General features: G+C 38.1%; 2 protein-coding genes across 3 annotated transcripts in view; both read left to right on the top strand.

Annotated features, from left to right (window-relative positions):
* The first annotated feature begins 959 nt into the window (after positions 1-959).
* Positions 960-5,431, top strand: CNGA1 (cyclic nucleotide gated channel subunit alpha 1). The gene is made up of 7 exons (XM_041403006.1): positions 960-1,071; positions 1,281-1,347; positions 1,728-1,760; positions 1,866-1,967; positions 2,847-2,954; positions 3,094-3,200; positions 4,014-5,431. Exons 1-7 carry the CDS (start codon positions 960-962, stop codon positions 5,429-5,431), a joined length of 1,947 nt encoding a protein of 648 aa, XP_041258940.1.
* Positions 5,432-8,376: 2,945 nt separating this feature from the next.
* Positions 8,377-14,837, top strand: part of NFXL1 (nuclear transcription factor, X-box binding like 1) — a 44,481-nt gene continuing 38,020 nt past the window's right edge. Inside the window, exons 1-7 of one of the 2 annotated variants that reach the window (XM_041402908.1) lie at positions 8,377-8,680; positions 9,794-9,964; positions 10,300-10,409; positions 12,483-12,616; positions 14,030-14,208; positions 14,376-14,537; positions 14,643-14,743. In XM_041402908.1, coding sequence (XP_041258842.1) covers positions 8,521-8,680; positions 9,794-9,964; positions 10,300-10,409; positions 12,483-12,616; positions 14,030-14,208; positions 14,376-14,537; positions 14,643-14,743 — 1,017 coding nt within the window. In that variant the 5' untranslated portion in view covers positions 8,377-8,520. Of the gene's footprint in view, positions 8,681-9,053; positions 9,133-9,793; positions 9,965-10,299; positions 10,410-12,482; positions 12,617-14,029; positions 14,209-14,375; positions 14,538-14,642; positions 14,744-14,837 lie in introns of those variants that run through there. The other variant, XM_041402909.1, reaches the window with a different exon arrangement.

Here is a 14,837-nt window from a genome sequence, read left to right on the forward strand (position 1 = left end):
ATAGCAGTATCAATATCTGTTTTATAATCCTCTCTAAATGGCCCTGGCAAGAGCAAATCATACTGGTAGAATTCATGCCTAAAGAGCTGGCAGTCTCCCTGATGCCAAGATGTAACTGACAGCGTTGTAGGAATAAGTGCTGAAAAAGGAGAGTAGAATTTAATTACACCAGTGCTAGAAAATGATGCAGTAGAATGCACTCTATTAGCTGTAAAACATTTTCAGGTATTTTTTTTTCCTTGAGATGAACAGACCAGACATAGAGAGCCAGTAACACTTCTATTTACGTGTTTATTATACCACCTGCTATATGAATAAGGAAACCACCATATTAATCTCACCCTCTTACTTACAGGACCCACTCTTTGATCTCAACAGAGTATAAGTCTCAGTTATTAGATATACTGAGATTTCTTTGGACCTACAACCTGGGGATACCTTTTAGACGGATTTTCAGGATGTCACCTGTGCATGAATCTGTTTCTCCATCTTGATACAGTGTTTCAAGCCATTGGTTCAAAACCCACAGAAACAGCGGTAGATGTTTCAAACACAATTGTTTAAATATTTTCAGAGTATATGTCAAAACTCAGGGGAAAGACCTAAATTAATGCTTCCCTGAAGATGTGTACAACGTTCCCTTTAGCAGCAGTTGCCAGGTCATTTTCTCGTCTGGCAGGAATGACATGGGAGACAGGAAACTGCAAATAGTCTTGTTGGTCTTCAGGAAAGCAAGAGTGTAAAGGATTCATTCCTAGAGAAAAAAAAAAACCAACAACAAAACAAACCAAACCAAAACAAAAAAAACCAAAAACAAAACAAAACAAAAAAACCCCAACCAAACAAAACAAAACAAAAAAAAACCCAAACCAAAAAGCTACTTATTCCAGTGGTGAAATGACTTGATTATTTTTTTTATTCAGTCTTCTTCAATTACCCAAGTTAAAACAAACCTGACCATGAAGGTAGGAGTGATTGAGACCCACCACTCCCATACAGTTGTTCCCACTGTGGTGGTGCATGACACCAGTAAGGACCTTGGACTGATGCACAAAGGGGAAAACAGGTATGTCAAATATATTTTGTGTTGGTTTGGATTTTTTTTAGTTTGATGATTTACATAGGATTATCTAAGCACATATACTTGCTATCATACAATTTTCTTCATTCTTAGTAATAAACTAAGTTTTTAAGATTACAGTATATTGCTTATTGTAAATATTTAGGAGATTTTTTTAAATTTCAGCATATATCATATAACTGTGCTGTTTTGTTGTTTCCCAGGCAACAATATCTACCTGGAGTATTTGCATGCTACAATATTAACAATAATAGTAATAAAGATGAGTAAGTATCCTTACCATTTGATAAAATGAGAGTACTGCAATTTTGATTAGAAAAGCATTAATAAATAATTATAGTAAGTATCTAATTGTTTAATGAGAAACAGTTATGTTATTCAGGTAAGCCCAAAAGAGACTGCAACTTCATGCACATCAGTTATAATGATGATCATCCTTATTACCAAAGTAACTGATATTGTATCTATTGATTTAAAACAAAAGTAGTTCTAGGTGAAATAACAAGCAGTAAGAAAAACACCTTTTTTGAAGGCTAAACACATAAGTACAATGTTATCCTTACTGAATTCAGATGCTTCTAATAAATAGATGTTGAAGAAACAGGATGTGCATCCCATGACCCTCTCATATTTTTCTTTTTCTTAGAGAGGAAAAGAAAAGGAAGAAAGAAAAGAAGAGGTAAGATAAAGAGTAATATTATTATTATTTCTAAGAGATTTACTTTTCTTTCTACATATGTTTTACTTGGTCCTTAACAATGGAAAATGTTAATTTATTTCTTAGAAAGCCTGAAAAAAAAAAGGATGGAGAAACACAAAAGAACAAAGAAAAAAAGGAGAAAAATAAAAATAAAGATAAGTTGAAGAAGAAAGAAAATCCAGAAGAGTAAGTGTTTTTAATTTAAGTCCAGTTATGCTATATAATAATATTACTTTTGATGTAAGAACAAATTCATTCACAGGTATCCTGTAAAGATGCTTATACCTTAGTGAATGAGTGTAAAGACTGCTGTTCTCCCTAGAGTAGAGTTGTTTTGACTTAAGTTCATATGTGGACAACTGAAATATGCATGCATGGAGGTGGTCTGAAACATTAATCAAGATATATCTCCTTTGGATTCTGATTATCTAATATTTCTTGTACAACACACTGCAGCAAATGATGTGCCAGTATAAAGCAATCTCTTCCACACACAAAGGCACCTACAAGCCAGTAAACTCTTCTATGCTCTAAAAGTTGTTGCTTTTCAGTCTGCTTGGTAAATTCATAATTTTCTGGCTAAGGAAGAGAAACTCAACACAGTGCAGTAGAAATCTGTGTTGTATGATGTCCTATTCTTTGGTTTCTTTATGTAAACTATGCCAATATTTTATCTTCCTCGGGGCTAGACTTTCCCTGTCAGAAAGGCATGATTCATGTCATAATTTATATTTATCTAAAAATTAATAGTCACATAATTTTTTTAATGATAAAATAAATTATCAGACAAGAGAGTTATTTGGGTAAGAAAAAAAATTAAAAATCACATGTGCCACTATGAAGTGAAGTGAGACTGCCAAGCTAACTTTGGTCAGCAAAATTTAGATTCTAAAGGTTGTGTCACCCCAAGCTTCATATCTTCCATGCCTTTGAGCAAGGAAGTTTAACTTTGATAATGACCATTTATTTCACAATAATAATTTCTGGAATGTGTAATTCCTCAAAAATGAGACACGTATTTCAAGTCTCATTAAATCTCTTTTTTTCCCCCTGCTTACGACTTAGGAAGAAGAAAGATATTTTCACCATTGATCCAGCAGGAAATATATATTACAACTGGTTGTTTTGCATCACAATGCCTGTCATGTACAACTGGACCATGATTATTGCTAGGTGATGTACTCATTTAGTGACTACGTAGAACTTCTGGAAAATCATAATATCCCTGACTAGATAAAAAAAAATTATCATTGATTCATTCAAGTATTTAATTTTTTTTTACGGTAATTTACTTTTGTTTTCTCATATTCAGGGCCTGTTTTGATGAGCTTCAGCATGATTACTTAGTGGCATGGTTTATTATTGATTATGTTTCTGATGCCATTTATGTTGCTGATATGTTTGTACGGACAAGGACAGGTAAATATACTCAATGATTAATTATTCCTTTTTACATATTTATGCCGGTTTTAATTTTTTTTAAATCAAAAGTGTACTACTTCTCTCATCTGAATAGCCTTGATGAGACGCAATAGTGAAAAAAGACACTGAGTTAGATTTCTGAAAGAATGCAGCCTTACTGTAAAAGTAGGAGAAATTCTGATGAAATTTTATGTACTACTCAAAGGACACATAAAATTTGAGATATGTAGGTACAAGCTGTTCTGCCTGCAGCTGACTCACCAAGACAAAAGAAACACGTAGTGCAGCCAAGAGAGGATCAGGGGTTCTGAAAAACCAGTACCTAACTCTGGTTTTTGTATTAATGGGAGATTCAAGTATTTGCTGGATTTTCAAGACCATTGAGCAAGCAAGACATCCCATTAACGTCAGCTATGACTATTTATTTTAAAACTTATATCTATGGAGCTATTAAGTAGATACACTCAAAATGGAACCGCAGTTCCTGTGTTCAGATTCTTTTCCTCATTGATCACCCTTCCTATAACTTGTGGAGGTTTCTTTGGAGGGGAAGATGTGGGCTTTTTTCAGATGTTCACCATAGTGGAAAAGTGGAGGAAAATATTCAGATCTAGAATTTTTTATCTTTCATAGCTGAACCATACAGCAGTAAGCTATTTGCAAATAAGAAATTAAATAGTAAAAAATAAGAGAAGTTATGTTCCATATGGAATTTGCACCCAAAATATTTTTCAAAGAAGATTTGGACTGACCTTAAAGACAACATATTTGAGCCTGTAGCTTTTTTTATTATTTACCATTTTATTTTAGGTTACCTGGAACAAGGTCTTCTGGTGAAAGAAGAACATAAGCTACGAGAGAAATACAAAAAATCTTTTCAATTCAAACTAGATTTTCTGTCAATCATTCCAACTGATCTCTTATACTTTAAGTTAGGATTGAATTACCCAGAATTAAGAATAAACAGACTACTCAGAGTAGCTCGGATGTTTGAATTCTTCCAGAGAACAGAAACAAGAACAAACTACCCAAATATCTTCAGGATCTCTAACCTTGTCATGTACATTGTGATTATTATTCACTGGAACGCCTGTGTGTACTACTCCATCTCAAAAGCCATTGGATTTGGGGCTGACACGTGGGTGTACCCCAACACCTCAGATCCTGAATTTGCCCGCCTGACTAGGAAATATGTCTACAGTCTCTACTGGTCAACACTGACCCTGACTACTATCGGTGAAACTCCCCCTCCTGTAAGAGATTCTGAGTATTTCTTCGTGGTCGTTGACTTCTTGGTTGGAGTACTTATCTTTGCTACCATTGTTGGTAACGTGGGTTCAATGATCTCCAACATGAATGCTGCCAGGGCAGAGTTCCAAGCAAGGATTGATGCTATCAAGCAGTATATGCACTTTCGGAATGTGAGTAAGGACATGGAAAAAAGAGTTATAAAGTGGTTTGACTACCTGTGGACAAACAAAAAGGCTGTGGATGAAAGGGAAGTCTTGAAGTATCTGCCAGACAAACTAAGAGCAGAGATCGCAATCAACGTTCACCTGGAAACGCTAAAAAAAGTTCGTATTTTTGCAGACTGTGAAGCGGGTTTGCTGGTTGAACTGGTTTTGAAACTCCAGCCCCAAGTATACAGTCCTGGAGATTATATTTGCAGAAAAGGAGATATTGGACGAGAAATGTACATTATCAAAGAAGGCAAGCTGGCAGTAGTTGCTGATGATGGAATTACCCAATTTGTGGTCCTAAGTGATGGCAGCTACTTCGGAGAAATCAGCATTCTTAATATCAAGGGTAGCAAAGCTGGCAATCGAAGAACAGCCAATATTAAAAGTATTGGATACTCAGACTTGTTTTGTCTGTCTAAAGATGATCTCATGGAGGCTTTAACAGAGTATCCAGATGCAAAGGCTATGCTGGAAGAAAAAGGCAAGCAAATCCTAATGAAAGATGGGTTGCTGGACATTGAAATTGCAAATTTAGGAAGTGATCCTAAAGATCTGGAAGAGAAGGTTGCCTACATGGAACGCGCTATGGACAGACTGCAAACAAAGTTTGCCAGGTTGTTGGCTGAGTATGAAGGTGCACAGCAGAAAATGAAAAAAAGACTTACACAAATAGAGAAAATATTGAAGCCAATTATAGAGGAAGAATTTGCAGGCTTAGAAGAAGCAGATCCATCCACAGATAAACCTGGATTGTCAAAAGCAGAATAAAAACCATCAAAGTTGCCAATAAGACTGAGGGTCAAATCCTGACTGGGGCTGAACACATTAACTTCTAATATTTGTAGTACCTGACTAGTAATTACAAAAAGATTATTTGTTGAGACAATGTCAGTAATCTCCTACAAGTAGCGTGTATTTGGCAGTTTTGGGGCAGAAAAAAGAAGAATCAAGAATGAGAATGGAAGATAACACTTTGCTCTTGCACAAACAGGTATTATTATCTGCTAATGTGTTTTGTACTCCCTGTAACGCTGCTCCATGGCAGTTGCACATACATTGTCATATACTGAAAATATTGGAAGTTTTGCTGGTTGTTTTAAAATAATTTTTTGTGTCAGCTTATGGAAAGAATGAAAGGTTTGGTAACAATTATATTATTTGGAGTCATTAACCTTTATATTAAATTTGTGTAGAAATGAGCACATTTTAATATCTATTGATTAACATGAAATTAATTAAGTATGCAATATTATAAAAAAATTAAGTATATCTACTAATACTATATACTCTCACCTACAATGTAGATGAGAATACTGAAGGCTGTAAGATTTGGAAAATACTATTACTTCATAGGGTCCATCTTGGCTGATTTCTTGGAATATAAGAGGACAATTTGAAATATACCTTTTTTCAGGATAGTACATGCAAAGGCTGGAATACAGAGAGGAGAAAATACAACTTTATGCAAGCATCAATATGAAAGACATGGATGGCTCATTATCTAGTGTTTTTTTCACAATAAAAAAAAATATACAAATAATATACCAATAAAAATATACATTAAAGATTGTTCTGTTCCATGTAATCATGTGGCTGCAGAACATGGACTATCAAGTTTTGAAGATTTGTAATTAAAAATATTTATGTCCCTAATGTAACACTTGTTTATGCTGGAAGACTGCAAGAGGAAGACACAACAGCAACAGGCCAAATTCTTCCTACAGTGTCTTCTGTAGATGCTGTTGGGGGAAGAATATGACTAAAGAGGCTGTTTTTTCCCACTGATAGAGAATTTCTTTTTTTATAACTACTTCTGAGATAGTAAAGTTTGTAGATTCCTATGTTAGATCAATTTTTCACTGCTTTAAGATGCATTATCTCCTTGGATTTTCCCCTAATTTATGTCTTTTTCCATTGGCAAAAAATGGTTTGCTCAGTTATAGTCTCAGCTGAGTATTTGCAGCAGGGTATTTTCAGTAGAATTACATCATAGGCACATAACATCGGATAAGTTTGATGAAAAGGAGTGAAGAAAGGGACTGTAATGAGAGAATCCATAATTCTCTATTTAGGGAAATTTTATTACCCTGAGCAACTGGACTGCCACCCTTAAAAATACCTATGTACATGTTACTGTCAGTAATATCTCAACACTTGCATTCTCTCCTTAATGAGATGGAGATAATATAAATTGGGTATTTTATAAAGTGCATTTCTTTCTGGCTGTTTTATTTTTTTGTAATGTTGATGCTTTCCAGCATGCCAGAGATTTAGAAATAACTCCTGATTTGCTGCAAGGATGAAATTTTATGAAGTACCTAACGCACAGGATAAATATGGAACAACAAGGGTAGATATAAACACAAAATGGCTGTTCGTGTCCTGTTGATCCTGTGCTTTGAATGATAAATAGCTTCATTAGGTGATAAGGGGAAATGTATGCCATCCTGTCAATAAAGATTCTATCCCTGTACACAGGAACAAGGATTATTCTGGTCTTTAGCTATATTGTGAGATTTGGACTTTGTAATCAGCATTCTTCCAGCTCAGGTCTTGGATATAATTTGCAATCTGTATGCCAGCAGCAACCTATCCTACATGGCTACTAGGCACTTAGAAAGCACTTCTCTGCTTTGTTGAAGTGCTTAAGACTTTTTATTAGATAAATGTGTGATATGAAGTTTTAATTTAAAAAAGGCAGGTATCGTCTGTTGGTTTTTTTTTCCTGGTATTGATCCTTCAGTCTAAGACATGAATTGTATTCACTAGCTGCCTCTTTCTTGAGAATAAGAACTTGTTGATTTAAACCACTTCAAAATAAAACAGAAAACCCGAATTTATCTCCAGTGCTTTGCTTATGATTTACAGACTACTTAAGGCTGGAAATCTTCTATAACAACTTTTAATAGAAGGTATTTGCTGAAAAAGTTTCCTCCTGGCACGTGAGATAATGTAAGTGCTATAAGGAAATGTCAATAAAATCAGAATTATTTCAACCTGCCTTTATTTGTCAGAACTTGGCAGGCACACAGGCTCCTCGAGATATGTTTCTGTGCGCTAGAACTTTCTGGATGTTCTTCAGTCAAGTTTCTAAACAGGCTTTGTGGTCGGTTTTTAACTCTCATACTCCAGCAGCTATGGAGTTATAGGAATTACAGGAAGAAAATGCCTGCAAGAGCAGCATGCTGCAGGAGCAGCTGCCAGAAATTCCCTCCGGAGAAAAGGAGGCTCGGGGGGACCGCACCCGAGGATCCAAGCTCCTGAAGGGAGGCGGTAGTGACGGGAAGGGGGGCGGTGTCTTCTGAAGTAACAAGAGACAGAAATAGAAACAATGGTCACAAGTTGCGCGAGGAGAGGTTGGATTAGTTTCGATTAGTTAGATTAGTAACTAGGTTTCCTAGTTACTAGGACAAATTTCACCCGAAATGGTTGTCAAGCACTGGAACAGGCTGCCCAGGGAAGTGGTGCATCACCATCCCTTGACGTATTTAAAAGCCGTATGGATGTGGCACTTGAGGACATGGTTCAATGGTGGACGTGGCAGCGCAGGGTTAATGACGGTGATCTCACACCCTTTCCAAGCTGGGACACTCTGTGACCCGGGGACACAGCCGCAGCCCCGGCTGCGAGCCCGGCCGGCTTAGGCGGTGCCCGGCGCGTCCCGCCCGCCGCGCGGGGAGCGCCGGGAGCTGTAGTCGCGTTGCCGCGGGAGCACCGGCGGCGCCGCTGCCTCTACCGCCGGGCGGAGCGGCCAGGCCGGGCTGGGCCGGGCGGAGCGCTCTCCGGGCGGCTGTGCCGGCGAGGGGCCGGCGGAGGGTCTGGTCCCCCGCCGTCCTTCGCTCTCTGGCGAGGGACAAATGGAGGCTCAGTGGCGTCAGGGCGGCCGGGGCCGCGGCCGCGGCAGGCCCGGGGACGAGCTCGCCGCTCGCTCTGGGGCGGCCGCCCGGCCCCCGGCCGCGAAGGGCCGCGGCGGTGCCCGCGCTGCGGCAGTGGGGGCCATCGGTGAGGGGGCCAGCGGTGAGTGTCGCGTTCCGCCCCCTACCCGCGCTGCCGGGCCCCGGGCTGGGGAGCAGGCGGTGGCCCGGAGCCCCTGCAGGTGCGAGATCGGGGCTGTCCCCGGCATCGCGGGGAAGGGAGGCTGGCGGGCCCCGGCCCCCCTCCCGCGCTGCTCGGCGGTGTCAAGCCCGTGTTCGCCATGTGCCGTGTCCTGCCTGCGGGTTCCTGCCGGGGAGAGACGCGGAGGCCTCGGGCAGTGGCGAGGAGCGAGGGGCTAAGCCCTCGCCAGGGTGCACAGGATGCACCGTCTTCTCGGAGCAGAGGAGTAAAGTGTGAAGTAATGGATGAAATGTTTCTTTCTGGTTGGAACAGCCAGGGGAGTTGCTCGGTGGAGAGAGCCTTAGGTGCGCTGGTCAGGGAAACACTTTGCTCCGGTCTGGGAAAGGTGCGGGCTCTCGGTGTGCGCGGCAGCTGTGAGTGCAAGTTCGTCCTCGGGAAATCCTGCAGAGAAGCGCCAAATGCAGAACTCTTTAGTGGCAGCATAGTTTCGTAAGAAAAGCCTTAAAACTAAACTTGACAAAACCCCGGTAAATACAGTAGAAAAATCTCATGTGAAATAGTATGAACACACTATTGCAGTAAAGATTTGTTGAATTTGAGGGAGATCAGTGAAAGTCATAATTTAAGAAATATCAAATCCTGGAGAACTACCTGTATGGTATCTGCAAGTTATAGCAACTGAAAATTTGTTATAAACAAAACTGTGTGTCATGTTTTGTTCTTCTCTTCCTCATGGTGTCACAGTTGTGTTTGTGTAGGATGTCTGGGGTTTTTTAAGTATCCTTTTCATAAAGTGGTATTATAGTTGCTTTTATTCTGGTATGTTAGATTGGATTTGTCAGTAGTAATTGACAGATAATAATTTCTGCTGTGAATTTTATGATAATGCACAGTAAAGAAGTAAATACAGTTTATTTCTTCTTGTGTAGTATTGAAAATGTGATGAAATACTCTTAAAAAGTAAAATCAGCAAACTCTTTAAAGAAAAGAACAATTGAAAGTTTGTAGAACTGAATGTGGTGTGTACAATTAGCTATCATGGTATTAATCATCATTAGTATTTTCTCTTAATAGAATTATCTTCACTGAAGAAATTTGATGAAATTAAGAAGGCTAATCAGGCTGCAGCAAAAAAGCTAGTTGAAGACCAATTAAGCTCCTCGTCTGAAGATGATGATGAAGATGCTGAACTAAAACAAGGGAAGATTTTGGACAAAACATTTACCATTTACACCAGTCAAACTGGTAATGGCTTTTTTCATTTACTGACTTTTACTTTAGTCTGGAAACATAAGCAATGCAGTATCATTGTGTATTAGAATTTTACTGTAGTTGGAAGGAAGGCACTATATCATGATGTCTTACATTAAAAATACTTTTTCCCAGCTGTGCATACTGGCTGCACTTCTTGTCTTTTCCTGCAGAAGCAATGGTATACTTTTAACTGTCTTAAGTGTGGCCTTTTTAATAATACATGACTGGCTTTATTCAGAGAGAAAATACTTTTGCATCAGTTTCAACATGTACAAAATAACAGATCAGATGTTACTAATTGCTTTAAAAATCTTTATCCGTTAAAGACGGAGATGCAAGCGAACTGGAACGTACAAGACAGTACATGAATGAGGCTTTCCAGTCAGGGGCCATGACATGTCTCATCTGCATTGCTTCAGTTAAAAGGAACCAAGCTGTAAGTACTTTACAGTATCTTTTAGAACAAAAGAAATGTTACTGTCTGAATAACTTGTATTATAATATTGAGGTTATTCTTGGGATTGATAGCTTTAAAATGGTAAAAGTACTAAATGCAAATTTGGCATCTTTGGATTTTGAAACACTGGAAGATGTAAGTGGTTATATGTGTAGCTTGTAAACAGAATATGTCTTTTTTTTGTCATATGTTTGTTATTGTGTAAAATTGCTATTTTTAAGTTTTAGGTAGTAGCGGGTGACAAAGATAAGTGCTTGAATACCAGTGCTTGCAGTTGTGTATTCAGTAAGCTATGGAGTAGCAAAACAAAACACAAAATACTAGAACATTAGGAGATATTATTGTTAGATTTACAGCAGGGAAGCTAAGATAAACTTTCCTGCCTCAATGCTGATCTGGTGAAAAAGAAGTGTGTGTGTCAGAGAAGTTTGTCCTATTTCATATAGGTACATTTTATATGGGAAAAATTTCACGACAAATATTTTTTCCTTCTTTCTGTTAGAGGTACTTGAACCAAAACCATGTATAACTGTGATGCCTTGTGAAGGCTGACCTAGAACAGAGGCCAGACAGAGTTAAAGAATAAAGTAGGTATTTATTAAAAGGCCTCAATGGACACACCTTGGGCAGTACAAGACCCCAGCCAAGGCTACACCCAAAATGAACTGAAAATGGTCACAAAAAAGGGACGACCGGTCAGGAGGTCTCTTTTATAAGTTTTGGTCCATTAGCATATTGGAGTTAATTGTCCAATTATAGCTTTAGGGTATGAAGTCCCATCCTTGTTTTTCTCTCTTCATTCTGCTGTTGTTTATCCTTTTGGGGCCTGAGATTTGGATCGGTTGTCCTTGGGTGCCCAGCTAGAGAAGGAATTGCTTTGTCTAGCTACTCTGTGAAGAGAGCTTACCATCCCTTAATATGAAGGTCAGAGCTTCACACTAAAGCAGTACAGAATCTGAAAAATATAAAGCTAAAGCCTGAGGCATCAAGTGTGTGTTTGACATGAAAAAGAAATGAGGTGAAAAAAAATTTTTCCAGACATTTCAGAAAACGTTTAAATTTCTTATGAGAGATATACACAGACTACAAGGACCCAATGAAACCATAGTCAGTAACTTCTTTCTAGAAAGAAATGCAATATATTTTGTATGAATGCTTAACATATTAATCCATATTCTTTCAGACCTCAATGAGTATGTTTAGCTTCATATTTCTGGGGTTCTTGATAGAGTTCATCTTATCTTAGCAGAAGTGAGATGATTTGGTAACTTGAAAGCCTTCTTTTATAACTCAGTGGTTTGCTAGTTATCTTGAATCTGTATAATTTTGGCCAAGTCTGTTTGCATAATGTCTCTTGCTTAGCTTTAGTTTTGGGGAGTTAGTTACATAGTTGTAGATACTTAGTCATTGGCACTGTCCTCTGTAAGTTAATGGAGAATATCTCTGCATTTTCACAGTATTTCATAACATTGTCTTCAGTTATTAAGAAAAAATAGTTAAAATTTTCTTCTGCACTTTTCTTACCAAATTGTTATAATTTTGGGTAAAGCCAAAGTCATCTTTATGGTGTCAGGTGGTTTGATAAGGGAGGGTGGCACAAACTGGGCCTTGGGAGGTGCAGATTGGATACTAGGAAGGTAATATGACAGTTGGAGTGGCTTGCTCACAATGGTTGTGGAGTCCCCATCCCTCAGGACTTTCCAGCTTTGCTTGGCAAAGCTGTGTCTGAACAGAGCTAAGCTGGCAATAGTCCTTCTTTGGGCATCAATTTGTGCTACATGATCTCCAACAGTGTTTAAATCAACATTTCTCTGATAATCTGAGTATTTGGGGCTCCCTCAGCCTTGGCAAAAACTTCCCACGGGAGCTGGAAAAAAGATGATAGGTATGAATCTATAACAGAAGAACTGTCTGTATTATCTAACAGTGGGTATAATCTGTCTTTGAAAAACCGTTTTTTAAAGGGAAGTATTTCTTCAGGTATTAGGGATCTTCATCAGTGGAAACAGAAACCTCATTTAAAGCAATTGACACTTGATGTCTGCTCTTTAGGTCTGGAGCTGTTGTGGATGCTTTTGTATATTTCATCTGGTGTGTATCCAAAAATGGGCCAAGGACAGCCTCTTCCTTGTATCTTCTCCTCTGACGGATGATGATTTTGGGAAGAAAGATTATCCCTGGCCATGGTGAGCTCCTCATGGTACATTGACAAAGTTATTTCTGTTGGGAAAACCATGCAAATTGGTGTTCCTTTAGAAGGAGTGGTACTTGTACATTATGGGCACAACAAAAAAAAAAGTTTAGAAGACTGACTTTTCTATTGCTTTTTAAAATTATTTTTAAGTTTTTGTTAACATGATTCACAAAAATTTCACAGTGATATTAAAACCTTGTTGCATCAAATTTGTTTCAGCCTCTGTGAAGGTAACTTATATGTCTCAGCTTCTGACATTTATTTCTGAATGGCTTTACATATTTTTCACTTTTAAAGTTGGCACCGTGAAAGAAGTTTAAAAAATATTGTCAAATAGCAAGATGTTGGAATTTATTTATTTTTTTAGTCTCATTATAATCCAAACATTAAATCAGGTCTTGCAGTTTTCCTTGAGATGGTATAAAGAGAAGGTAATAATGTGGCTACATGAATACAATTTCGTAAGCAGGTTTGTTTAGGAAATAAAGTGTCACTTGCTGGCTGGCAGCATCTCAAGTTGATAATGCCTCTTCAGGCAAATGGTATTTTATTTTTTATGTAAGGACATGCTAAAACTATGCTATCACTATAGAGAAATGATTAATGGTCTGTAATATATTATATCAGGGCAAATTGATGTTTTATTTGTTAAAAATGAGTGCCTAGGTCTTTCAAAGTCTTTCTGTTCTTCTCTGAGGAGGACCTTCTTGTCTGTTGTCTTTTCCCAGTGTAGCCAGCAATGTGAATTGATTTGTTTCTCCTTCCTCCTGTTGCCTCCCTTTTTCATGGCCTCTGTGGGGCCTGTTGGGCTTGTGGCACTTTATAAATTCCAGGCCTCTGGTGTCTATCTACCTTTAGCAATAATTAATTTTTTAATTTCTGTCAACATCAGGGATGAACAGTGAAGGTGTACATCTTGAATCTAAAATGTTTCAGATAAAATTCTAATTACTATGCTTGGTTTTAATAGCATTGCTAAACTTTGTTTTACATGACTAACAGACTGCTACTAGAAAACCCCTAGTTTTTAATAATTTTTTTAATTCGTTCTATTTAAGTAGGTTAACTGTAGCATAGATTATTTTAATATTACTTGACATAAAGACTGTTCTGATTTTTGCTGTGCTTATTTTTGTCTGTATATATTCTTAGCGAAAAGAAATTGCATTAACAAGGCAATTCCTTAGACATTCTAATTAATGTATTGTAAAATCTGACATATAGAAATACCTTTATTCTGTGTTACTGTATATTTTTGTTAGTCATTATAGTAGTTGTAAAAATGTTAATTTGTAACATTGAAACAGTCTTGGGAAGCCAAAACAATAAAACTGCTTTTTTTTTTTTTTTTTTTTCATTGTTTTAATAAGTTGTTTTTGTTTTCACTCCTTTTTCCCTTATTTAGTCCAAAATGTAGGTTTGAATACAAACGCTCCGAGACTCCCAGTAGGTATTACTGTTACTGTGGAAAAGTGGAGAATCCTGCGGTGGACCCATGGCTGGTACCTCACTCCTGTGGTCAAATATGTGAGAGGGAATTCAAACCTTCCTGTGGTCATAAATGTTTGCTGCTTTGTCATCCAGGTAAATCCTTTGTGTTTCTTGGTTGTGTGACCTGTATTTAGGTACCTGTTACACAGTTCAACTTAACATCTGTTAAGTATATTTAAAATTCTCAGAAGAGGAGAGATGTAGTCAAGGCTGCATTTGCTGAATGGTCATTAGCAAGATACTATTTTTCCTGTCATTAGGACCGTGTCCACCTTGCCCAAAGATGGTGACAACAACCTGTCACTGTAAGAAAGCCAAGGCAGTGCCCCGAAGGTGCAGTGCCAAGGAGTGGTCTTGCCGCCTGCCGTGTGGACGAACATTGCTGTGTGGACAACATGCTTGTGAGAATCCCTGCCATGCAGGTAGACCAACCTTTTTAGATTTCAGAGCAGTAGCTGTTTCTGTTGTTAAGATACATCATTCTTTTGCAATTCCTGCTCTCAATGTCACTTTGCAATTGCATACAGGAGATTGTCAGCCTTGTCCACGTGTCAGTAAACAACGGTGTATCTGTGGGAGGCAGACAGCGGAGAGACTTTGTGCAAGCCCTCAGTGGCAATGTGATCAGGTATGTTGAAGCTATCCTTTTAAATGGATTTCTCACCTTTATAAAATTTGATTACTTGGTGTATTAAAGATTGGAAAAATGTATTCAGTAAGAA

This window comes from Onychostruthus taczanowskii, unplaced genomic scaffold, assembly GCF_017590055.1.
Source record: "Onychostruthus taczanowskii isolate IOZ18803 unplaced genomic scaffold, ASM1759005v1 scaffold2, whole genome shotgun sequence".
Classification (NCBI taxonomy): domain Eukaryota; kingdom Metazoa; phylum Chordata; class Aves; order Passeriformes; family Passeridae; genus Onychostruthus; species Onychostruthus taczanowskii.